The sequence below is a fragment of the Alosa pseudoharengus genome, unplaced genomic scaffold (genome assembly GCF_046254945.1).
Source record: "Alosa pseudoharengus isolate Yale_2024_CS ecotype anadromous, Long Island Sound unplaced genomic scaffold, YU_APseudo_1.1 YU_APseudo_1.1_scf_2, whole genome shotgun sequence".
NCBI lineage: Eukaryota > Metazoa > Chordata > Actinopteri > Clupeiformes > Clupeidae > Alosa > Alosa pseudoharengus.
This window is the reverse complement of record NW_027468663.1, coordinates 7,715,659-7,741,061: the sequence shown is the minus strand read 5'-3', so window position 1 is coordinate 7,741,061 and position 25,403 is coordinate 7,715,659. Positions and strand designations below refer to the sequence as shown.

Genomic DNA, 25,403 nt, shown 5'->3' with positions numbered 1-25,403 from the left:
AAACTGGAAAAATATGGTTTTACATCTTGGACTCTTTAAATATTAGAAGGCAATCACCAACAATGTTATTATATGGTAAGTGTCCTTTATTAGAAACAACAATTTTGATTGGTCTGAGTGAGATAACAAGGATAGGTGGGGTTACGATTAAAAAACAAAAACATTGGACCCAAAACTTGCAAGAAAATCACCTGGCATGTTGATTTTGTGTTGATGGTGATAAGGGCACTGCAGCTAAAACTTTAATGATATAACACAAAACATGCTTGTATGATGTGATAAGTTATAAATTGTGTGTTCATTGTTAAAATATTGTAACAATACACTATAGGCTACTTTTTATGGGAAAGAATAGTGACTATCTGATGCAGATGATATCTGATGGGCCAAAACAATCAGCTGAAATGGGACATTTTTCTATGTTTCTATGTTAATTGCCATGTTTATAAGCATGGGAGCCATAAAATAAAAATAAAAATATGAAATTAAAAAGGTATCAATTGTGCAAATCTTCCGGATTTTAAGTTTTTTTGTGATCTACCAAATTACCTGACGTCACCCCCATGTCTTCTTCTGTACACATCTGACAAAGGCAGAATAGTACTGTAACGTCGGCGCAAAAAGACAGTGTTCGCGTTCTCCCGCGCAGGGGATCCTGGGATACGAGAGCGAACATTTGGGTCGTTATTCTCCTTAGTTTTGTGTGTAATGTTAGCGTCTTTATTGTAACATGTTTCCCTTTTAGTTCTCCCTCGTGTGTGATCCTTTTTGTGTGGGAGGCTGCGTCCTCCCCTGTATGTGTAGTGTGTGTGTCTTCTTGACCTGCCCTGTGTGCATTGTGTTCCGTGTCTTAGTCTTGGTCTTGGTCTGTCTTAGCTCTCGTTCCCAGCAAATAATCATTTTGATTGGACAACGGTGTGTGTCGCTATCAAATAGTTACAGTACAATTTCATACTGCATAATGCAGTCATCCATTGATATGACCCCAAACCCACTCAAGCATTGTGTCTTGCCCACTCAAACAAAGTTTTCAGTTGTGCGTCTGTGCAGCCTCAAACCCAGCTTTGATGTAGATGAGTTGGTTTTGAGTGTCATGGTAGTTAGCTGGTACATAGCTGTGCAGTAGGCCTGTGTATGTGTGTTAGGTAAACACCTCAGCTGATGCTTTAAAGGAAAACTGGCCATTTTTCACATAGATACTGTTTCTCGAAGTCACTGAGTACTGTCGGCAGGGAGAAAAAAACCAAAAAATCAGTGTCAGTGCTATCTCAAGTTGCTGCAGCCAACAGCTAGAGGAGCCAGGCACTCTCAGGGCATGATTTTAAAGAGAACATATATTTTCCATGAAGTAGTCAACATTTTAATTTTCAACATTTGATATGTTGCCTATTACCTTTTTGCAGCTATATCTGGGTTTACGAGATTTGAATATGATCACATTCTGTTTTTATTTGTATTTTACACAACGTCCCAACTTTTTTTTATTTGGAGTTGTATGTCTAATGTTTTTACTCTGGTGCATTCAGAGTAGACGAGAGAGAGAGAGAGAGAGAGAGAGAGAGAGAGTGGTAAAGGTGTGATCAAGGCTTTAGTGGGTAGAGCCAGGCCAAACTTTATTAGCTTATAAGCTTAATAAAGGATTGCTTGGGAAAAAAAAAACATTGTTGAGCAATCCCCTTATACTGAATGCATTAGACAATATGGCAATATCACCATGGTTTCTGTATAGTTTTACATAAAGTACTTTATACAGCCAAATTACAGCCACGGGGATATCCTTTACCAACCCCAGTCCCACTTGGTTCACATTATACAAATGGGCCCTATCGACTCTTACACCCGGAACAATATGGTGTCAAGCGCATTGCAAATGTTGTTCAAATCTTACACCCAATTCAGTGATGCATTTTTGGTCATGAACTCCACTTCAATTGAACATTGCACCCACGGGCATGTCAATTAACAAAATAGGTGTGGTCAGGTGCATGATCCAAAAATCGCTATCTTACACCCTCTAAAAATCATTACGCCACTGACTGAGAAAAACCTGGTCTAAAGCAAAAGGCGTATAACACAAAGCAGAAGACACACTGTCACGAGATGTAAGCAGCCCTTAGCAACAAGTCCCAAATGACTCGTCTACAGGATAAATATCCTCAGGATTTTTATTTTATCATTCATTATTGGGGTAAGTGTTGCTTTTTTTCAGGCTATGTTTTCGATTGTAACCCCTTGACAGTCAATAGTGAAAGTAAATAACTGTAGAACTATTTTGTCGTTGTCTATGACAGTGGTTCTCAACATTTTTTCAGTGATGTACCCCCTGTGAAATATTTTTTCAGCCAAGTATCCCCTAACCAGCGCAAAGCATTTTTAGTTGAGAAAAAAAGACTTAAAACCATGGGCGGATTATGAACTTTCGGGCCCCTGGGCCCAGATGTATTAAGGGCCCCCCACTAATTGTCGCATATGTGGGAGGGAGGGTTTGGGGGTCCTCCCCCAGAATTTTTTTTAATTTGTTTGATGTGATTTCCTGTATTCTGGTGCATTTTGGGGAAGGCCAATGCTACATTCAATAGCCTACATCCTGATTTGTTGATATTGAGGCAATGATTCCATGCAAAAGCTTGGGCTTTAGGGCCCCCTGACCCCATGGGCCCCTGAGCCTGGGCCCGGTAGGCAGTAATCCATCCCTGCTTAAAAGAGAGCACTGTGCCATCAGTGTCTAATTTATTTAATGTTGGAACTAATAAACACATACACATACAACTTATTTTTTCCTGAAATATTTATTAAATAATTGTTTTTAAAGTATTTTTGCATGGATTCTACTTTTTAAACATATGCATATTTTAACCCTTAGTTTTTAAAGGCATTTTCACTACCTTTATTCATAAAAGATTTATTCTGGTCATTGTAAGTGCCACACACACATATTATATATTGTTTTTTTTCCGGCAGAGTCTAGGCTATCCAGATCTGCCATCATTTCAGGTATTAGTGCTAGCATTGATTTTATTTAGATTTTTAAAGAATTCAAATATAAAAAGCGTATTATAAAAAATCTTATATTTTGACATGTATCTCACCACAGCAAGCTCACAGCTCTACATGCATTTCATGTGTGTGTAGGGCAGACTGTCCTGAATCTGGCAATATCATTGCCACGGTGGAGGGATTCTCTGGGGCTGAGCAATTTACAGATGTGGTGTGCGCCTTACAGAAATAAATGCCATTTTTTTATTTAGTGATTAAAATTACCTTTCTGCGCTCCATATCTGGAACACTAACTGATCTGACCTGACTTGACCCAAGTTTACGTGTGTGCCTCTCTGCACTCATGATTCTCTACAACCTTTTACTGCGTTGCCAGAACAAATTAAAGGCAAAAAAGGTGTTTCTTTGTCGAACAAATTGGGATGCAATGTGAGCCTTGAATTGAATGCCATGCAGGAATTTGCTAGGATCTCAAAACCGGATTATGAACATTCTTTGCCATAGAGAAACACACAATAGCGTTGGATTATAACCATGCTTTGCCACAAAAACAGACAAAAACGTGAGGTAAGTCGAGCTATATGAAGTTATTATTTTGCTGTCACTTCCTCTGTTTTATAACCCAGAAGGATGTACTTGCTATCAAATGATAGCTCTGTGTCTCCTCTAGCGCTGAACGATTTATTGCATTTGCGATAATATCGCGATATGATGAAACACGATTTTCAAACCGCAAAGGCTGCGATTTGTAATATGTGACGTCACCAAAACGCTTGCCGACGCGCCACCGACTCTTCTCACTGACCACTGAAGAAGCAAAAAACGTAAACAAGAGGACCAGCTAACAGTGTCAAGAAAGGTCTGATCAGTAGAGCTACTTTGGTTAAAAATAAACCTCTTCATTACCTTTTGCTCGAACCTACCATGTCCCTGGTTCTAGTTCATAATTCCCCTGTGCTGCTACTCTGGCTGGTAACTTCGTTCACTTGTCCAGCTGACAATTAAAACTCCACGACTTTTAAGGCTGCACAGCAGCCATTCACCTGTGCACTGGGGACTTTGTTTACTGGAGTACAGTGACAGTGGGGGCATTTGCGATATCCAAGGGGGTTGGCGGCACAAACATTTCATCTCACAGGTAAATGAATTGATGCATAATGTTATCCCAGCTGTTCTAACATTAGCTTACCAGCTAAGGCTCTAGGCTACATACATGCTGCTAACTGCTGATAACTTTGCCTGTTTAAAGAGTTTTGTCTCCTCGATTGGCTTTATTGTGATATGAACAAACTAGTTAATTTGCATGCATGCGTATTGCGCTGCGGTCTTGATGATGCTTTAGTTAACACCGAGCCGAACGGTCATTCGGCCGCATTTATTTGCGCAACAACAATCTACAGTAGTTTGTTCCGATTCACGTGCAAGTAGCCTACAGAGGAGAGGAGCGGGTCTGTGTGTGTGTGTGTGTGTGTGTGTGTGTGTGTGTGGGTGTGGGCGTGCGCGCGCGCGTGTATGGAGAGCACAGGACAAGGAGAAGCCGTATCAGTGCCACTACATGTAGACCTATTTGTTAACTAACGAAAGAAGGTCATATCTACATGAAATAGAAACGAATCAGAATCATTAAATGTTTACAAGGCTGGAAGTTCAACAAATATAGGTCTACTAATGTGATTAAAGTAGTTAAATAAAAAATATTTCATTCATCAATCTTATTCAATGACCTAATGCCATCATAACATAGGCCTGGGCTCCAGGAAAGAACAGTTTATGTTTAACTTATCTAATTTTGTGTTAGTCATACTATAGAATAATATATTGCTTGTCTTTGTTGAATAAGACAGAAGATAAAGAGCTTAAAAATAATCGCATATCGCATCGCAATCGCAATATTGGTGAGAAAAATCGCAATTAGATTTTTTTCCAAAATCGTTCACCCCTAGTCTCCTCTTTCATCTGACATGCGTGGCATATCTATCTGATCACAGGTCCGTGAGTAATTCAAACGAGAGTAATGGGTGTGCAATTAGTTTTTGTACATGACGTTATTATTTTGCAGTCACTTCGTCTGTTTTCATAAGCCAGAAGGATCGACATACTTGGTACCAATATAGCCCTGTGTCTCCTCGTGTTGCGTTCACGGGTTCGCGAGTAATTCAAACGAGAGTAATGGGTGCGCAGATGAACGCAGAGACTGTAAATATGATGCAATTTGATTCAATTTCATGATTTTTTTTAATCTTCATATTTTAATGTACAGACAAGTGTCTCGTTGGAATGCCCCACTTCTTCTCTGTCACACAATAAAGGCTTCTCGCTGCTATGAACAGTTGCGGAGCAATGTACAAGAGAAGAAAGGGTGTGTTTTTTGACGCACTTTGCGTAATCGGCTTCTAAGGGTTAAAATCTCACGTACCCCCTGGAGTGCCTTCACGTACCCCCAGGGGTACGCGTACCCCCATTTGAGAACCACTGGCCTATGAGACCACAGTGAAGTTAATTTCACTTTGCCTAAGAGTTCAAATAATAGGTAAGTGCAGATGCATGTAGGCTATACTCTGCTAGTCAAAGGCAGGTTTTAGTAAAGCAAGGTTTATTATTATTAATAATAATAATAATAATAATAATAATAATAAAAAAATAATAATACATTTTATTTATAAGGCACCTTTTAAGACACCCAAGGTCGAAGTCCTGAGCAGTCCGAATTAGAGTAGCCTGGAATAGACGCTGTTCCTATGGCTGTTTTACAAGCTTTCCAATGGCTTATCAGACCAGTTTTAAATATGCAAAGCAGCAGTGGTAGGTACAGTAAGTGAAAAAATACCAAATAATATAAAAAGAATGTAAATGACTTAGAATCTATATTTAGCACATTTAAACATATATTACATCTTCTGCATAAAGCTTCAAGTAAAAAAACAAAAAACTGGAAATATCAAACTAAAAAGTTATTGAAATGTCAGTTACATTTCTGCACCCTTCAGCAAACCTTATTCTTCTGAAAAAGTTAACCTTATTTTTTCAGCTCAAACTCACTTCTAATTCATTCATTACGGTAATGACATACAGGAAGTCATTCAGTAGCATAGAACAGTAGCACCCTCTAGTGGTAATAATAAGCAGTGTATTACAGCAAACCTAAACCCATTATACTGTTTATGCTTGGGAAACAACTATAGAAACATTACATTATTATACAAAAAATTACACTTCATGATTCATGATCTTCAATACAATACTTGTAAAGCAACAAATACAGTGCTGGATACAGTTTAATGAGGAGGTTGTGTGTATCTTAAAAACGTTTAAATCTTGTACTAAAGTCAAAAGAAATCTTAAGACTTCTTTTTGTCCGGATCCTTTGCCTTCTGATGGAGTTAATGCTTAATCCTAGTAACACTAACTTTTCATTTTGCATTCAATAATATTGTTATTTTGCATTCTAATGATATTCTTTTGTAATTCTTCAGATAGCCACTGGTCTCCCTATAGGTCTAATGTATTTAACTTGATAAACTGGAGCAAAATATATAATTGAAGCCTTAGCATTTTATGCTGTACTACTGGATTGGATATTTCTCTCAGTGACTGACACCCTCTCCTGGACAACCACTTTGTGTGTGCCTTCGTGCATAGCCTCCAGTGGAACATTCACAGAGGCACTTTGGCCTCTCACGTCTACACTCTGACTGGGATGGCCTTGGTATGGCAGCACCTGAATCGGACCTCCACTGCCTGTATACTGCAGCCTCCCACTCCCAGCACTCATTGCTGTCCCTGAGAGTGAGACATTACCAGAAGTGTAACTCTCACCATGACCGATTCGATTCACAGAGCCGCTCTTCATTCCTTGACCACTTGTCTCGACCATGACCACTTGCCTTTTCCCCAACGTGCCAATAATCTGCTGAGGGTCACCAGCCGCAGAAGCCCTGCCCTCCAGCAGAACCAGGCTCTGGGCTCCGTGCAGGTTCTCCACCCCGAGCACCCCCTGACGCACACCCTGGAGCTGGGCAGATCCTGTTGTGGCGGCCTTTCTCTCGACCATGATCAGGTTTTCACCCACATTGACAGCAGGACCTACGACCAGGGTTTGATGGGGCTGTGGGTCCACCACGTACATAGGTGGGGCAGCAGCATAGTAGAGAGTTGGCTGCTGGATGAGCAGTGTCTGGGTTGGAACGACTAAGTTCTCTTGAAGCTGCACATTGGTGGTGGCTGGACGGGTTGACGAGAGTGTGCTTCCTTGGATCAGGGTGGATGAAGTGGCCAGGCTGGTGGCCTCGGTTTTAGCAGCATTAATGCTCCGTGAGATATCCCCGCTGATATCAACGTTCGCCACGTGCGCTGCTGAAGGCTGAGAAGCTGTGACCGTCACCGTACTAGACCCGACTTTAAGCGCCGCTCCACCACAGAGGTCAGCCAGAGTCTTAAATTTAGGCCCGAGGTCACTGAGGAAGTCCAGGTCCTGGTCATCCTCGAGGAGACTACAGCAGCCTATTGAGCCCGCTGGAGACTCCTGGCCTTCATAATTAGAGATGAGCAGAGCATCTTTTGGAGAATGCTTATCATGAATGCAGTGGGCTTTCTAAAGTAAAGAAACTGAGACTCAGAGACATGTTTGGGAAAGTTTGAGTTGCTTTCAAAGTAAAATACACACACACACACACACACACACACACACACACACACACACACACACACACACACACACACACAAACACAAACACACACACACTATACAAATAAAGAAACTCACTTGTGAATAATATTGCTGAAGAAACCCCTCCGATAATGCAATGCCTTCAAATGCACCCGTTTTGCTGGACACCCCCTCATATCTGTGTTCATGTTGCTGAATCCCATACCCATACTCAAATCCTCCTCCACCAGTGCCCACTGTTGAAATCCATTTCTGCTGTCCATACTCATTATTAGTAATTCCTTTGTCTACATGAAGGCCAAGACCGGTGCCAAAACCTTTTCCGCCTCCATCAATGGCCGGAATGTGGCCACCATCCACTTCTGTTGGTATGGTCACCAGAGGCACTCCCTGTGAAGTCAAAACCACACATTTCAGTGAAATGTCAATCACGTCATGCAGTCTGTTTCATGTCATCTGAACCTCCCTGGCTGCTATGCACTATTAGAAAGACAGTGAAGGCCTGCCTCTGGGAGTGCGCGTGACCGATACCTTGTCTTCCCCTTGGCCCTCAGTGTGATAAGCGATGAGGTGTTCTTTGGCTCCCCAGGGCATGGGGATAAAACCATTGGGTACAGCTCCGGCACCACCGCACAGGCAGAACAACAGCAGGAGGGGCAGCACTGTCAAGTTGTAAGCACATGTCAAATGCACAGGATTAGTACCATCGAAGATTTTTTTTTTTTTTAATTTAAACGTTTTTAAGAGTTCTCTTTTTTTAACTTAAATGAGCAACTAATGCACCAGCAAGATGAAACACACGGGTAAGGAGTGTATTCCAAGAACGTGGGTTAGTGACAAACCTCAGAACAAGATCAGAATAAGCGGTAAACCCTCATAATAGCAGAGCCTTGTGGCTTCATTCCCCAAAGCAAAATAGTCACAGAGGTCTTCTACCTGTATTAGGAGCTTTGCCACTTACTCTGAGCTCATAATTCAGGGTTGTCAGTAAAGCATACACTTGGAATCTCCCCCTGTTCCTCATGTTTTGATGAAGCTATTTCCAAACACCTTTCAAGAGGTTGAATTTCATCTACTAGCCTCTTTATCAAGAGGAGGCCATTGAGTTAAACTGATTACTGAAGTGTTAGTGTCAAATAATCAGTAATCTGACAGTATCTGGCTAAATTCACTGTGACAACAACAACAACAACTTGTTGACAAGCAATATCTGTTCTGTATACCATATTCACTTAACAGCTATCACACAAACTTGCATGCATTCTTGGTTGCATTCTCTAGAGCTAATTTAGCCAGTTTTCTTATTTCTTTTTACAATTTCAAAGTAACTAACGTGGAAGTGACACAAACCACTTAAACACTGTACTGTGCGTGAGTTGTGCGTGAGTTGAATGCACTCACAGAAGAGCAGTAGGAGTCCCAGGAGGAGCAAGAGGATGCCAGCGGGTCCCAGGACGGCAGTGGGCCCCCTGTCCTCTCGTGGCAGGCACAACTTGGTGCCAGCGGCGCAGCTGCACACCTCCATGTTTAACACCTGGCCATCAGCAGCACAGTATTTTCCCTGCTGGTCTTCGATCTGCAGGAAAACCTTGTAAAAGCCTGGCCACAAAGTCTCTTTGGGTCGCAAGATCACTGTGGTGTCTGATAGTGAACAAACAAACAAAAAATCACACAGAATGATCAGATGAGTGCAAATCTCTCTTTCTCTCTCTCTCACACACACATGGGCGACTGTATCAATTTATTCATTGCGTCTTTTTATGTGCAACCATATTGAATCAATTCCGCCTATCTTTTTTAGGAAAATACCCAAATCAGTGACGATGCATGTCAAGTTTTCACCGCAACCTCCTGGCAGAATTATTGCACCCAAGTGCAGAGCAAACGCAAAGCACATGAGCACAAGTATGGTAACAGTGTAGCTTTTATTCAGAAATATGGCTAGTCTACCCTATTCTGTATCTTGGTTGTAAATAAAGGTGAAGTTTTATTTTGAACACTTACTTTGTCTTACTCTTTGGATTTAGACTACAAAAAGAATGTTGCAAACCTTTCATATCTTTCAATTTAATCTCTTCCTTCATCAGTGCACTGACTCTGTTGATTACTGTAAGTGGACAGTGTTTGAGGGCAACAGCTTTTCTCTGCCTACGAGATATGCTATTACCTGCAAACAGTCAACAGATCAATATGCTGACTTGCCTGTTACATCTCATATCCTAAATGCTGTATCATAGATGCACTCAAAATGTCTGAACTTGTCAACTGGTACAAAGAGTCTCTTACATCATCAATGCATTAGCAATGTTGCAGGACAACCACTTAACCAGTTCCATGTGTTCCATTTTGCTTTTAAGCGATAGGCCCAGAGCCGTATGGAGGAGTCAGAGGCTGTATTCATTGTTTTGCACTTTTATGATGTCACTACAACTACAAAAATACACACCTATAAAGTATTTTGATACAAAACGCGAAGCCATTTTTTCAACAAAATAAAATACAAAGACAACATACAATTTTTGAAATACAAGTAGGCCTACCAGAAATACTGCCTATCCCTGGCTGTTGGCTGCAGCAACTCAAACTGATACCGATTTTTCTGTGTTTTCTGTTTATGTCAATTTTGATCCAAATTGACCGCTTTGTTGTTACCCACCCAAAATTTAAACTGTGGTTTAACCCAAATGCAGTGCAATTTTGTCACTCTGGAAAGCATGCTCAGCTCAGCCAGGTTTACTTGTGCAGTAAAGACGTAATGTGAACGAAAAAAGGAATCGCCCTTCTCCAGTAGGCCACCTGTTAGAATGCACCAGAATAATGGAAATCACATCTACTCAGTTAAAACAAATCCTGAAGGAGAACCTCCTAACTACCCCGCTACTTTGCTCCACGCAGGTTTGAAATACCTCCGACGCCCTTGCTCACACACACACACACACACACACACACACACACACACACAGACAAAGACATAATACTCAAAACTATTCACTATCTTTCCAACTAGCAATATGTTAAAGAATACAAAGCAGAAAGGAGAGTTAGTTTTCTTGTTTGAGGGAACATTCCCCGTGTAATAATTTATCTGGCCGTGACTCTATGCAAATACTCACCATTCAGGCGCTCTACAGTCCACTGTTCTTTTGTGTTGGACATGACTTTAAATTCAAATGGTGCTCCGTTGGGAAAGGGATCCCTATCCATGGGTGTGGCATACACCACATTATCCTGAAAGCACACAGTCTGGGTCGTGTTGGTCAACGTTGGGCAATGGTCATTGAAGTCCTCAACCTGAATGGCGATGGTTCCTGTGGCTGTTTTCTCTGTGCTATCTAAGATGGAATATTACAGATTGTGAGTAAATGGCTTACTCAAAGCGTCTGACTCCTAATACACTTAATCAAACTCATTGTTTATAAATCTCTGGGAAGTACATTTCTGATTTGTAGCACTAGCTTGTTGCAGTTGTAATTTTGACCAAATGTGTGTAAATCAAAGTTTCAAACAATCCCTACCTTTTGTGATACAAATGATTTTGGCATAGTATGTTCCATTAACCAGGTGCTTGGATTCTCGGTCAGGAATTTTGTTTAGTCTGATTTCAGCAGTGTTTTGATCTATAGTTATCCAGTTGTCCATATCTTCTCCTTTGGCATAACTGAAAAACGAAAGCCATAAACACCACAGCAAACATGAAGATAAAATGTTACATTCACATTAGTAGTGTTGATGTGTCATTTAGTCTACAGCAGTAGAATTGTTTAACAAATCATTCACAAAGGCAATAAAATCATATGCACATCAATGTGTATCGTATATTGAATGTAATGCAGTATATTTTAGTTGGTTTTTTTTTTATACACAATACAAACAACATACAAAAGGGCTCTTACATGACATTGGTGGCAAACATCAGTGTGTCACTATCAATGGCCTTGTAGGTAGTGATGACCTGATTTAAGTTAATGGTGGTTCTGTCCTCTGAGACTGTCACTACTTTGATTTGAGGTCGGAAGTGAGGGCCTTCCGGCTCATTTTGGACATGGATCTTGATGGGGTAAGTCTTGGACTGAGTGATGATGGTGGAGGAGTGGTACTCCGCTTTGTTGGAAACAGCCACCAGCAGGTTGACCTCTTTCAGTTCTTCATAGTTTAAGGGCTGCCAAGAATATAAGAAATGCTTTAATTTCTAAATACAACAACCTTGTCTGTTCTAAATAGTTGTTCATGTCCATAGATTGCTGAAATATTTCACTCTGTCCCTCTCAGTTTCTCTGACCATTCATGACAAAAGCATAGAAATAGATGAAGATTCTATGGTGTCAGTCAAACACCAAAATGCAGATGATTTGCTGGGAAGAGCAGGTAGCAGTGGGTAGCTTAGTGCAGCATTTGATGTTATTGATCACAACATATTACTACACAGACTAGAACACTGGGTTGGATTTGCAGGTATACTTATCAATTGGCTCAAATCATATCTACAAGAAAGGAGCTTCTTTGTTGCCAAAGCCACATGAAAGTAATAACTAAATATTTTTTTACCACCTCAAAAAAAAAAAGCCAAACATGTAGGGCTGATGTCAAAACATGATTTAGAAACTGTTCAAATGTACTTCCTGTTATCACTGAGTTATACATTCTGAAGCTGTCTTTTTATTATTCTACCTGGTGTCTTTTGTGTTTTCTTTTTAATTATTCTCTATTTTTAAACTATTCTTTAACTATTGCCCTTCTATGCTTTTATTTACTAGTACTCTTTGCTTTTGTATTAAATGTATGAAATGTGCTATATAAATAAACTTGACTTGAATTGACTACTGTGACGTCTCAGTGTCACACCTTATTCAACACCAGTATGCCCTCATTTGTCTGGGTGTCTGTAGTGATGCTGAAGTATCCTGCTTCATTTCCAGAGACAATGGTGTACACAGCCAGCCAGTTATCGGTATGAATTAAATCGAGATCTACTGCTTGGATCTTCAACACTGTCACGTTGACTGTGTTCTCCATTACTTTGGCCTCGTACTATGAATATAAAAGAAGAGGTTAGAGCAATTCACTTCTAAAGAGGTATTCAATGTGTATACAGAAAGTGCAATGCATCTAACACGGTTGGTTCCTCTATGTTATATGATTTTCTAAAAGAATTACTTATTCTCATGTGATGTAATGTTAAAAACAGCTGAGTTACTGTCGTGGACTTGGTATTCTAAACTAGTGTAGTGAGTATCTTAGAGTGAATAATTTCTTACAAAGTTCTTTTCCAGAGTTGGAATGTTGTCGTTTACATCCAGAATCTTGATAACAACTTTTCCAGTCCCCGAGAGCCCTCCTGCACCTCCATTCATGTCAGTTCCTTTGATTGTCAGTGTGTATGTGTCATGGGTCTGCACATGTTACAAACCAGACAAACAAGGCTTCAGAGAGACATACGACAAGCCAGAGGCAATAACAGTGTAACAATTTGGGGTACCGTAAAACTTCAAATAATCGCGGAGTCCCTAAGAGACGCCTGTCTCTTTTAAACGCCTGGCGTGGCTACAGGTTTGGGTTAAAGGCCGGTCTCCAGTAGAGGCCTGGTCTGTTTTTTAGTTTCGGGTTGTATTTAATCTTCTAAATATTCGTCCCGTCAGATCGTCTGTTTAAAGATTCGCAATGACACAAAACCGTTACAGAAAGGAGGTTACAGCAGTGTGAATTAGATGTTGCATGTCGTTACAAGCCGTCGCAAAGCATTCACATGTCTGGTCACAGTTGCAAGGTTTTAGAATGTTGCATGAAGTTGCTGCTCATCTCGTTGCGAATCTGTGATTGAGATTTGGGCTTAAGTATGGCGCAGACTGCGCACGTTATGATTAGATGGCATTAAAAGACTGCGGTGGGGAAAAGCTAGAGTTCCAAATTGTATAACTTTTTTTTCCAATATGAACTATGCCTATATGTCCGACTTCGTCATCGTTCAATTCATCCCTTGTGTTTAAAATTTGCGGATAGGCCTATGGTAAGCATGTTTTTATGCTGGCAACAAAACCAGAACGGTTCGCGAACGTTATTCTTTATTCTAAATGCCATGGCGATAAAGAGAAAGAAGTCAGAAAAGGAATTTACCTTAGACTAGGCTATATCTAGCCCGTCTACGGACATTCTCTGGCTATATAACCTACTGAAATAGGTTAATGATGTAAAGTCAAGTGCGCTTCTATGGGACTGCTGTGTGCGCGCAGTTTTTATTGATGAGTCGGAGTGGCAAGTGCTGCGCATAGTTGCAGTGAAATGTGGCTGCCCAGGGCATTATAAAACTTCTCACTCTTAGACCTACTCATACACGGCGGTGAAATGGCGTATTTAGCTGTCTAAATTCGAATCATATGCTGGGGGAGAAATCGTCGGACATCCATGATTATTTTGTTATTCAGCACCCCTGGTCACAAATATGTTCCTGCGAGCCTGGAAGTATAGGCTATTTGAATGTAGGCCTAGACTGTTTTCAAATTTGGCAAATACAAAACGGGAGGAACAATATGGTTCATGCTCTCTCATGCTGTTTCATTCGTGCCGAAAAGGAGGGAGAATGAAACATTAAGCACGTTCCACTTTTGCATAAATAATTCCTGAACAGTTTTGGTCAGGGCTGATAATGCAACTGTATTTGACAAAGGACCGATATAGGCTATTTGCTAGTGACAAAATATGAGCTTTCAGTGTGATACGATCTCTTTGTAGATTACGTTTAATTAAAACGTGTTTCATCTGTTCTGGCTATCCTGCTATTTGGATCTTACTGTATCTCACAATGAACAAAATCTCAACACTAAATGAATGATGATCCGTAATTGTCATCAGATAGCCTAGTCATATAGGTAGACATAAGATGAAATAATTAATTTGATAATATTTTCCATCTTTGCAGAGGAAAAGTTTTGTGTAAAGGGAATTAAAGGCCTGTCTCATATAGACGCCTGTCTCTAATACTAGCCTGTGCAGTTTGGCGATTTGGGAAAATAAAAGCCCGGGCTATTAATTGGAGTTTTACGGTATTCAAATTATGCTTCTAGTCGTGAGGTTAGGAAGGATAGAAGTGGGAGTGGGATCCCTCGATTGCACAATGACTTACAAGTTGTGACACTGTGCTCTCGAACACTGAACATCTGAATTCTCTGAGTCAGCATATTTTGACATTACAGTCAGTGTGGTTGAAAGTCACACAGTCACCCAACAGTCTGACACTCACCTCCCTGTCCAGAGTTTTCAGGTTGACATAGATCCCTCCTGTTTCCTGGTTGATGTAGAACATGCTGCCCCCTGCAGGGCTTTGCTCAACAATGGTGTAGGCTATCTGTGAGTAAGGAGTGTTGGGCATGTCTGCATCTGTGGCGCTGACTTTCATCACATATGTAGCTGAAATACACCAAAAGTCATCAGTATAACCACCAGTTATTAATCTGAGGTAGAATTTCTGATATCTGCAAAGTAAAACACATACCAATTGCACTTGCTTCACTAATTTCACCAGTAGTTTGAGATGCTTCAAAAGAGAACACAGGTGGACAGTCATTTTGGTCTAGAACCTCTATTACCAGATCAATGTCTTTCTCTGCTCGTGTCCCATCTCTGAACTTTGCCACTCCCTTCAACTAAAAAAAAAACACACACCACAAATTCAACTTCATTATACCAACCACAGCCTCATGACCAGTCCATTCCTCAGCCAGTGTGAAAAACAGACTCACATAGTAAGAAGATGTCTCCTCCCGGTCCAGAATTCCATTGATCCTGACATAGCCATTTTCAGGATTCACTGTGAAAAGGTTCACTGGAGTTTCAGTTGCTCCCTTGCCTTCGAGATAGTAACGTATGCTGGTTCGTGTCTCTTCATCAGAGCGAATCTGTTTGAAAAGACATGAGAGTCTGGTGATGTACAGCTAGGGTTGCCCCATTTGATTTGTGAAAATCCGGAACCCCCCCCCAAAAAAAATTATAATAATGGGCAGTTCCAGCGTTATGGATGTGACAATTGGACTCATATTGGTAAACAAAATGCCTTAGAGTGGGGGCAAAATTAGTATCAGTGAATTAATTTGCATAACTTTTAATGTAACCTCTGTCCTCTGAATACTGAGAAATCCTCAAATTTCATATAATCAATTTCATCCTAAGAATACAAGGCATTTTATCAGCGTTATGGATGTGACATGAAATGGACACACTTTTGTGAGAGATTACAGGTTTTCTACAAACTCTGTGAATTTTGAACTGCCGAAACTATGATATATGTAGCATGAAGGAGACTTGAATGAACACAAAAAGTGTGGTTTTGAAACTATGCGTCATTTTCGTAAAGCATTATGTAGGAAAAACTGGCGTTATGGATGTGACGGTTTCACGTTATGGATGTGACGTGTCTGAACCAGTCCTCGACAAACTACATAAAACACATGATTAAGTAGTGAATTTTGATATGAAACAATTGAAATAGTAATCATGAAAAACTAGCGATGAAATTATTGCTTCATCAGTGCCCACTAAGATCCACAGGAAGAATCAGGACAACAAGTCATTTAAAATATAAAAAATAAATTTATTTTTTTCTTTTACCGTCATCAATTTTGGTCAGTGATTCCCGGGTTACTGAAACACCAGGGAACATGAAACTTGGTGGCCACTCCCTTAAATAACTAGCCCTACCTGAACCGTTGCACCCAAGATAACAAAATATTTATGGTATGTTAGTCTCAAGAGCCCGCATCAACCTAACCCATACCCACTCATTTGTGATTTGCACACATAAAGTACATGCACACACACGCACATGCGCACGCACATGCGCACACACACACACTAGCACACATACAGACAGGCAAGCACACACACACACACACACCCACCCACATGAATGCAGACACATAAACACACAGGCACGCATACGCATGTGCACATGCACATGCACACACACAGACACACACACACAGACACACACACACTCTTATAAACAAAACCAAACTCACATATGCACACACTTATTTATATGCACATGAGTTGCAGGAGTAGGAGATGGAGACAAATTGACAAGCGTGATTTATTTTTGCGAAGAGAATATGCAGGACTGAGAGGCGGTCATATTTTGTACCGCTATGCGGTACATCTAGTTTATTGCTGCCCTTACTCATGTTACTCTGTGGGTATTAGCTACAGAGGACCTGACACTTTAAATGCTGTCATATCGCGTCACATTTAAAGGAATTATCCAGAGTAAAATGCACTTTAGATCAATTTACGGATGATTAGGAGTACATACGTTGAGTTGACATCAAAATCATGTCATTCGGATGTGTTTTGAGAAAGTTCGATTTTACCGTTTTTAGTCAAAACTCGTTAGCCTGGAAGTGACCAGGGCAAGTCATTTCGCCGCTACAAAACGCTATTTTTATACCTCTTCTACAGTTCCAAACAACATTACACTTACGTGGTAGTGAGTAGAGGGTCCCTAAAGCCAAACCGAAGTATCCCGAGGAGTAACACGCTCTGGAAATTCACAATTTCGTCGCCGTTTTTTACAAAAAAAAAAAAAACATAGTCCAGTCCATACAACTTCATTTCAATTTCGAAAGAAATACTGGACAATGTTTTTTTTTAAAAAAAAAAACATCAACGAAATTGTGAATTTCCAGAGCGTGTTACTCCACACTCGGCAATCGACTCCTACGGACTTTCCCCTAAAGACGCCAGCTGCAGCAGCAACATTTCCGGAACATTTCAAGTCAGCCATCTTCACCAGCTAACACGATAATCCAGTTACTGTACAACAACAGTATGACAGTTACAGGAAGATAATCGCTCAGATTTTCGTTATTAGGCCACTTGAAAATAGGCTATGGCTAGGCTAATCACTGGAGGTATTTTAATATTATGTTTGTTTTGCTAATGGTTAGGCAAGGCCTCCCTGAGGTTTTGATCATCCTAATAATCTTTTAAATGTCAATTGTAAACACTAAGTTGAAATGCGTTGAAACTGACATGCCACCAGAACAGACATTTTATCGGCTTTGAGGTATAATAAAGTCCCCAGTCTTGTAAATTCACATTATGTAACATCCATAAAGTCACATCCATAACGCACCATTAAAGGAACCGTATGTAAGATTGTGGCCAAAACTGGTACTGCAATCACTTTTAAATTACTGTAGAGCAGTGTATCCCCTCCCCCTGCCCCCTGACTGGCAGAGCTGGCAACACGGATGCCGAAACACTACTGACTTTGTGATTAGTAGATAGGTGGAGGGTGGTGTATCAGGCCAAAACATCAACATCAGTTGAGGGCTGCAACTTCACTTTTTAAATGACAATATCCTGGCCGGACTACTGTTGTCAGTGATAGAAGTATTTGAAATGAACATGATTTCTTAATGTCTAGTGACATATCAGGGCCATTTTATGATTAATTGAAATACATTTCTTACATACGGTTCCTTTAAAGGTTTTAAAAGTAAGAAAGGGGCACAATTTGGTCATCACACTTTACATTGATATAAATAAGCTTTGCACAGACACGATGGACATTGTCGCATCAACACTGTATGTGTAGCATAAACTTTTCCTATAAAACGTTATGGATGTGACATGGCCATGGAACTTGCTGACTTAAAAACAAAAGCCTTACAAATGTAAGGAGTTGTGCTCTTAAAGGCAAGCTGAGCATAGACATTGCTCTACCATTCCCTTGTCAATCTGGAATTTTTCAAATGACACAATTTGTTTGAACCTTGGGTCCATTTATCCACTTTTTAAATATGTATAATATTACCATGTGAAAAATGTTGTTTCTGTATGGTTGCACACCATATTTATGATATAAAAAGAGTGTCATTCTCCATCAAATTCAATCAGATCAGTTACAAACAATAAAATATAGACCTAAATGAAGATTTTCACAACAGTTCTATTTGCGTATGCACAACTTTTTTTCCATGGTAAGGATGACCTTTGCATGGAATTGCCCTAATAATAAAATAAAATAAAATAAATTAATAAATAAAATAAAAAATGTTATAAATTATGAAGTTATAAATATTAAGAAATGCTGCAAATGTTATGCTGTTTAACATAATGGTGCATTGTCACTTTAAGGTCGCTCAGTCTAAGCTTTCTCATAAAACCCTCCAGCTCTTGTGAGATATAAGGTTGATCCATAAACTCTAGCCTTAATTGTTCGTTTGTGCCAAATTGATAACTCAATATTAACAATACTATGCATAATATTAAGTTGTTACAAACAGTTATAAGTTTCTTATATTAAAAAGGGGATATCACAACAAGCCACCTGGAACCTGCCAGCCTCTCGCGCACTCATGCGTTCCCAATTAATTACAGTAAGTAACGTTCAAGTTAGATCTGCTGCATGATCATGCTTGCATGTAACACGGAATTGTTGCATTTTGACATCAATTACGCTATTTATTGGCTACATTTAGGTTCCCCCTCTGTCCCTTGGTGCCCTTGTGCGTGATGCGCATGGTGAGAGCGGCGTTACTGTGTAGCAGCCGATATACAATGTTGAAACATTTCCTATAGTATCTTACTTATATTTGCCCTGATGCACTTGATGCAGACACACCCACTCGATTTGGACTCCTTTCCCTGCTGCTGTCCCTTTCTATAGTAGCCTACAGAGCAACTAGCTAGACAGGCGCGTGTAACTACAAAGTGGGGTCTGGGGTCAGGGGTCATAGCTGTGCTGCCCTATACAAAGCCAAAGAGCAGTATCTGCAAAAAGGCCAAACTGAGAAAAAACGCTTTTTGTGTTTTTCTTACACCAAGTATAAGCATAAAATTATATTCAACAACAAGGGGTATCATTAGATAGATCAAAGTGAGGTGAATATTAAACATTTTGTTTTTTGACATTTAGGCAAAATTTGGTAGTTTTATAGGCTATACTGCACTTTGCCTTTGCATTACTGCTTATACTTACATGGCCGTACAATAACATTTTGCAGTAAGTATAGCAAGTGATCGTAATCACTCAGTTTTTATATTAATTGAGGAGGTACTTACTACATTTTTAGTGAAGATATGCTGCTTGATGCCTTAACAATGGCAGCTCATTTATACTGTCAACTGTCATTTATAAACATTTATGTAAAAATGGAACAAAATCAATCGGGTATTCTTGTAGACTTTCATGTCAAGCAATATTGCATTGCTGCACAACCTAACCTTTGACACCTTTGCACACTGCTGCTTATTTGTCAAAGTATATGTTAATTACTTTTTGTAAAATCTGACTGACTATTTTGAATGAATATGATACTTCCACTGGCATTTAATATTGTGAGACTGTATCATGATAGACACCCAGTGACGGACTGGACGGTCTGGCATTTGGGCAGATGCCAGAAGGGCCGCGGACCCTCGTGGGCCGGCCAATCACGGAGCGGCATGCTTGTCGGGTTTGCACGGCCCATTTATCGTAAAGACGATTTTACAATATCTCTTCGAATAAGCCATTTATCTAACTCCCTTTCCCTCCTTTATAGTAGGAACCTGATCAGTATTTATACCAGACATGAGTCTCTACACTACAGTCATGGTGACCCTCAATATTTACATCAGTCTACATTCTTTTGTAACCTTATTCAATCAAATGATTTAAAAGTGCATTGTTTACAATTGGAATACAATACATATGCTGCCTGTATTATTTTTTTTATTATTGGTTTACAAAAGTTAGGCTACATTGCCGATCTAGCATGCCTTGATCCTCGGAATTTTCCCTTATAAAAGCTAATAAACTGCCCCCAAATGCACTTCGAAAAATAAGACAATGTCTGCTTAAATTCAGTGAAGGTGCTACGGTTGAAAATCTACAGTCGGAATTGACACATCTCGCCAAGCACTGGGACAGCCTGAAAAAGTCTCCTCTAAACGAGTATACAGTCAGAGTGTCGGACTTTGATGATGCCGCGGAGATATAGGAAGATACAGAAATAAACCTGGTGAGCAAGAAATTTGCTACCTGCAAGAATTGTGCAATCTGTTGATATTTCCTTCTCCAGCAGTTAAACCTCTTTACCTGTGCCTACAATATGGTTAGCAAATGAATTCCTACTAACACTGTCATGTACTCATGTGTTTTTCCACTCCTAAATTCATCAATAATCGCCTAAGGACACGATTGTCACAGGATAATTTGGAGGCCTTTTCGGCTCCCACACACAGCTGCATTCCGTCAACGCATGCCAGTGGGTGTTCCCGACGGTAGCTATGCAAATGACTTGAAGTAAAACCGTAATGTGATTGGTTGCTGCCGTCCGTAGATTGGCTTGATTGGCCGGTGCCGTCTGTCAGTGCAGCAACAGCTGAACTCCTCAACGTGAGCGGCGGGAGAAACGCGACGCAACAGACCCACAATTCAGTTCGGCAACGGATCAGTGAGCCCATGTAAAGTGAATGGGATGCGTCTCCAGCAACGATGCACGCAGCTGTGTGTGGGAGCCATTATGCTGATGGCGACAGAGAAAGAGGTCCTATAATGAACTTGGATGCTGATGAGCAAGCTCCTTCGCACCTTGTTAACTGCATGACATTAATTAAGACACGTTTGTGGAGCGGCTGCTCTGATGGGTTTCCCGTTTACCAACAAAACTAGGCCTACATTCGCGCGCAGCCTTGGGGCAGAAGACGCTTGGTGCCACAGTGTTATAAACTTGACTTAAATAGTCGGCTGCTGCAAGCTACAATCGGATTTTTTTATATACCCCTCGTCCCCTGTTGTCTCAATGATAATAACATCTCAATTCAGGCTATATTTCAGAGTTTGCCGTTCATTTGCATTAACATCGTATTTTGTCATTTTTGGCGAAGACATGCATTCCTTTAGGGATATTGAACATATTGAACATTCTCTAACCATCGTGATTTCGAATTGGTGCATTTTTCGGCACAAAAACTAATTTCTTTTCATGGAGAGCACTGCTCTATGCTGTTCTATGGTGCTTTCTGCCTCTTGCGCACGCATGTTTTCGTGACGTTGCATATAAATCCATGTAGCCTATTCTAGGCTATTCTTTTTTCATTTTCATATTTCATATTTTTGGAGTTGTGCATTGATATATCCATGTTCTTGGTTCAGTCTTTATGCATATTAAAGTTAGAGTTCAGTTAGCTACCAACGTATTATGTCCGTGCATGTGAAGTTATATCTGTGTGTTGCGGGCACATGCACGCGCGTGCATGCGCGTCCCCGTGTGGGCCGCTGGTTGGTGAAAATGCCAGGGCCGTTTTTTAATCCCAGTCCGTCTAATGTGTGTGTGAGTGTGAATGGTGTGCCTTTTTAGAAGAAAGTCCAGGGCTTTTTTTAGTCCCAGTCCACACACACACACACACACACACACACACACACACACACACACACACACAATTAGAGTAAGGACAAGTGAAACAAAGGCAGAATGCAGTAATGGCAAGTGACATCAAGGTACTGCACTCTGCCTTGGTTTCACTCTACTTTTCTATACAGACTGCAAACTAAACATGTAAATTTAGCTAAGAAATATGTTAGGTAGCCATATTAAATTTTAACAGATTGAAGAGCAGACCATGTACTTCTTATTTGTGCAAAAAAAAGTGAAAAAGTGCAGATACTGCTCTTAGCCTTTGTAGGGCAGTGTGGTTGCGCGGCAGTTGCTAGGTAATAGGCCTAAGGTAAAGCCTATTTTTGCTGCCAATCAACAAAAAGCATGCCTTTTATGTCTGTGTACGTAGGCTACATAGGATTTGATATACGATAAACACAACCAAGAACAAAACCGAATAGCCGTTTCATTTGAAACTAGCAGAAATGATAATCAGACGTTCATTTTCACCAACAATTCGTATCCCGGAAAATATTATTAATTATCGGGGACACTCAAAAAAGAAAACAATCCCGGGAAATCCAGTAGCCTACATGTGGCAACTATCTACAGCATACTTGTGTAAATTATCAGTGTAGGCTACTAGTGAAAGTGTAAACCGAGCTTTAAATGACCAACAGTGCAATACTCTTGAACTAAGCTAGACGTACTAATATTGTAGGCTAGAAGGGATACAAATATACTATGCAATACATAATGACGACAAGATACAGCATGGCCTACTTTAAACCTAAAATTTGTCTATCAGTTGCTGGAGCAAGGAGGTTGCATTTAATAGATTTTAAAAAATTAATACAGACAAGTTAAGGTGCAAGGTTCCAAGCATTGCATGTCTACAGTGTGATTTAACATCAGTAACTTAACTACAGAATAATTTTTTGATACTAAAAATATTCATACTTTTGATATGTATTCCTTCTTAGTATAGTCCGTATTCTCCATCAATTTCTTGGGAGGAATGATCCATTCTCTCTTCTGCCTCTGAAGCTTCTGTAGTCCTCTGTCATACCCCTGGACTTGTAAAATCTAAAAACGAGATGCATAACATGTCTAGCATTATTGTAATGATCTAGGGTAACCGTGAAAAAAGTATCATTGTTAGATGTAAATGAAAATGAATTCAGTGGTAGCCTATTTTCAAAGGTTGCTCCTTTAAACTTCCAGTTTAGATTACAGGCACAGCTCGTGAAATAGCTTTGAACTCCTCGATCAGAACAGTAAGCCAAAGGCAAATCACAATAGTTGTGAAACTGAAAATTGTGTAGATTCCTCGTAAAAGCTCTGTTGGCAGGTCACAACAAAGAAGTGACAAATTGAGATTGCAGTCAGAGCTCCTTAGTTCGGAGAGTTTCAGTAGGCTACGTGACATCACGTAGCCTACTTCTCTTAACAGAGACTCTGTCCAGAACTTAATGATTTTTAGCCTACGCTACTTGTTGAATGTCACTCAACATTCCGTTATTTGCTGTTCCTGAATAGGCTATTCTAAGCCAAAGTTGTCGATATTTTCTTACTTACCAGTATCAGAACGGGCACAATAAGTCGTATAACTGACGTTGCGTGAGCCATGATTCGTTGACAAATATCCTTTCAATTCGCCTATCTAGCCTATTCCAGTCGAAAAATCCTCCAAATGCCACTCTAAAACAAGAGAAAGTGGGAGATACTTTTATGATACAACACAGGCAGGGACAGTAATGGGCGGCGCTTGATCAAGTCAAACTGCGCCCACATTATGGTCTACTACACCCAATTTCGATAGGGTTAATCACCTTTAAAGGATAGAGATAACGCAATATGCAGTTGCAGTAGTGGTGTTTGGTGTCATCCCAACCCCTGGCATAGTGCACAGTTGCGTAATATCTAACATTTGTCTCAAGAGCAGTGTGCGTGTGTGTGTGTGTGTGTGTGTGTGCCTGTAGAACCATTTAGGAATGTGCCCCCACCTCCTCTTCACCACTGGCCTGTTTATTTGCAGGTGGTCTTGGATCTGAATCGTGTCACGATTTCAATTCACCTGCTGCAGCACATTGATGTTTTGCAAACTTTAATTCATTGTTTGGTGCCTTTCTGGCATACTTTTCACCAGACTGCAGATTTTACTTAACGTTCTGCCATGTTAAAGTAACGACACCCCTATGCTTAACTTAACTGAGGAGAGTTATACTTCTCTATTTTTTAATACTTCTCTGTTTGCCCCATCTCAGTCCCTGAGTTTAGCAGTTTTACAGCTTTCCCTCTCCTAAAACTGCAAGTTCCTGCTAGCATTTTTTACAGGCTATTTCAAAGTAGCCTACCGTAGGTGTGGCACTAATTATTGATATGGTGAAGCAGACAGAAGTCCATTGTGAAGTGTAGGATCCTCATTCATGGGTGAAGTCAAGGCAAGTCAAGTAAATTAATGAATGTATTGTAAACAACACATTTAATGGCTTCTGCCAATAAACAATACAAAATAAGTGAGTATACCCCTGTGCAATATCACCTAGATATTTAATGATTAAAAAGTACTTCGGGTCAAACAGTTATTCAATACACATGCAAGATTAAACTCAAAGAACACCTAGAACATTAACAACATGAAAGTCTATGAAAAGAAGCCTGGTGAATATTGGAAGCAGTTCTTCAGAGATAAATAGCCTATGTGCAGAAAATGTCAGCAAATGACTTACAGTATTCAACGGATAGCTTCAAGGATAAATCAGAACATGTATGTGAATGACTTAGTTAGCAAGTTTGCCTGTCATGAAAAAGCAACTGTGACTTCATTTGGTTTCATATCTGAAAAACAAACGAATCATTAACTTACAGCCTAGGCAGTACGCTGTACTCAAGGGTGAGTCCCATAGTTACAGAACTGACTCCTCCCACTGTTAGCAAGACAAAGCAGGTATATGTTGCTTTGGCACTGGTGTGGCGTTGTAGCCTGAAGTGAAGGTGTAAGACTTCATGGGAAATATGACAGAAAGGCTTCTTTAGAAATTTACTTGTGGTTGATCTTTCTTACGAAAATGAGCAAAATGGGTGTGGGGTGTGTTCTAATGAAATAGAGAGCGTGATACAGTATGGCATGCAGACCTGGTATGGCAATCTGACAGTTCAGTTAAAGTCCAAGTTGGGGCGTCTGGTCAAAACTGCCCTGAAGATTGTAGGTCATCCAGACCAGGGCTACATGCAGGCACTCTATGAAAAGTCAGTCCTCAGGGAGGCACTGAAAATTGTAGAAGACCCCACACACATCCTGTACGAGGAGTTTGCCCTCCTACCCTCAGGTAGACGCTTTAGAGTACCAAACTGCAGATTAAATAAATACAAAAACTCCTTTA

General features: G+C 40.3%; 1 protein-coding gene across 2 annotated transcripts; it reads right to left on the bottom strand.

The window, feature by feature from the left end:
- Positions 1 to 5,624: 5,624 nt before the first annotated feature.
- On the bottom strand, positions 5,625 to 24,846 carry LOC143133710 (desmoglein-2-like protein). 2 transcript variants are annotated; one of them, XM_076293530.1, is made up of 15 exons: positions 24,750 to 24,846; positions 23,596 to 23,718; positions 22,978 to 23,103; positions 15,397 to 15,552; positions 15,150 to 15,300; positions 14,898 to 15,064; positions 12,919 to 13,053; positions 12,506 to 12,691; positions 11,557 to 11,822; positions 11,179 to 11,321; positions 10,777 to 10,995; positions 9,065 to 9,304; positions 8,195 to 8,325; positions 7,760 to 8,053; positions 5,625 to 7,588 (listed from the first exon to the last, which is right to left on the bottom strand). In XM_076293530.1, exons 2-15 carry the CDS (start codon positions 23,644 to 23,646, stop codon positions 6,551 to 6,553), a joined length of 3,303 nt encoding a protein of 1,100 aa, XP_076149645.1. In that variant the 5' UTR covers positions 23,647 to 23,718; positions 24,750 to 24,846; the 3' UTR covers positions 5,625 to 6,550. The 2 variants fall into 2 exon arrangements, with proteins under 2 accessions (XP_076149645.1, XP_076149644.1); XM_076293529.1 differs by lacking the exon at positions 24,750 to 24,846 and having other exon boundaries at positions 23,596 to 23,898.
- Positions 24,847 to 25,403: the final 557 nt, after the last annotated feature.

Coding starts and splice junctions, on each gene's coding strand:
- LOC143133710 (XM_076293530.1), bottom strand. CDS start 23,646: ATGGCTCACGCAACGTCAGTTATACGACTTATTGTGCCCGTTCTGATA. Junction 12,692..12,918: donor CAACTCTGGAAAAGAACTTT/GTAAGAAATTAT, acceptor TTATATTCATAG/TACGAGGCCAAAGTAATGGA. Junction 9,305..10,776: donor GACTGTAGAGCGCCTGAATG/GTGAGTATTTGC, acceptor GTTCACTATCAG/ACACCACAGTGATCTTGCGA.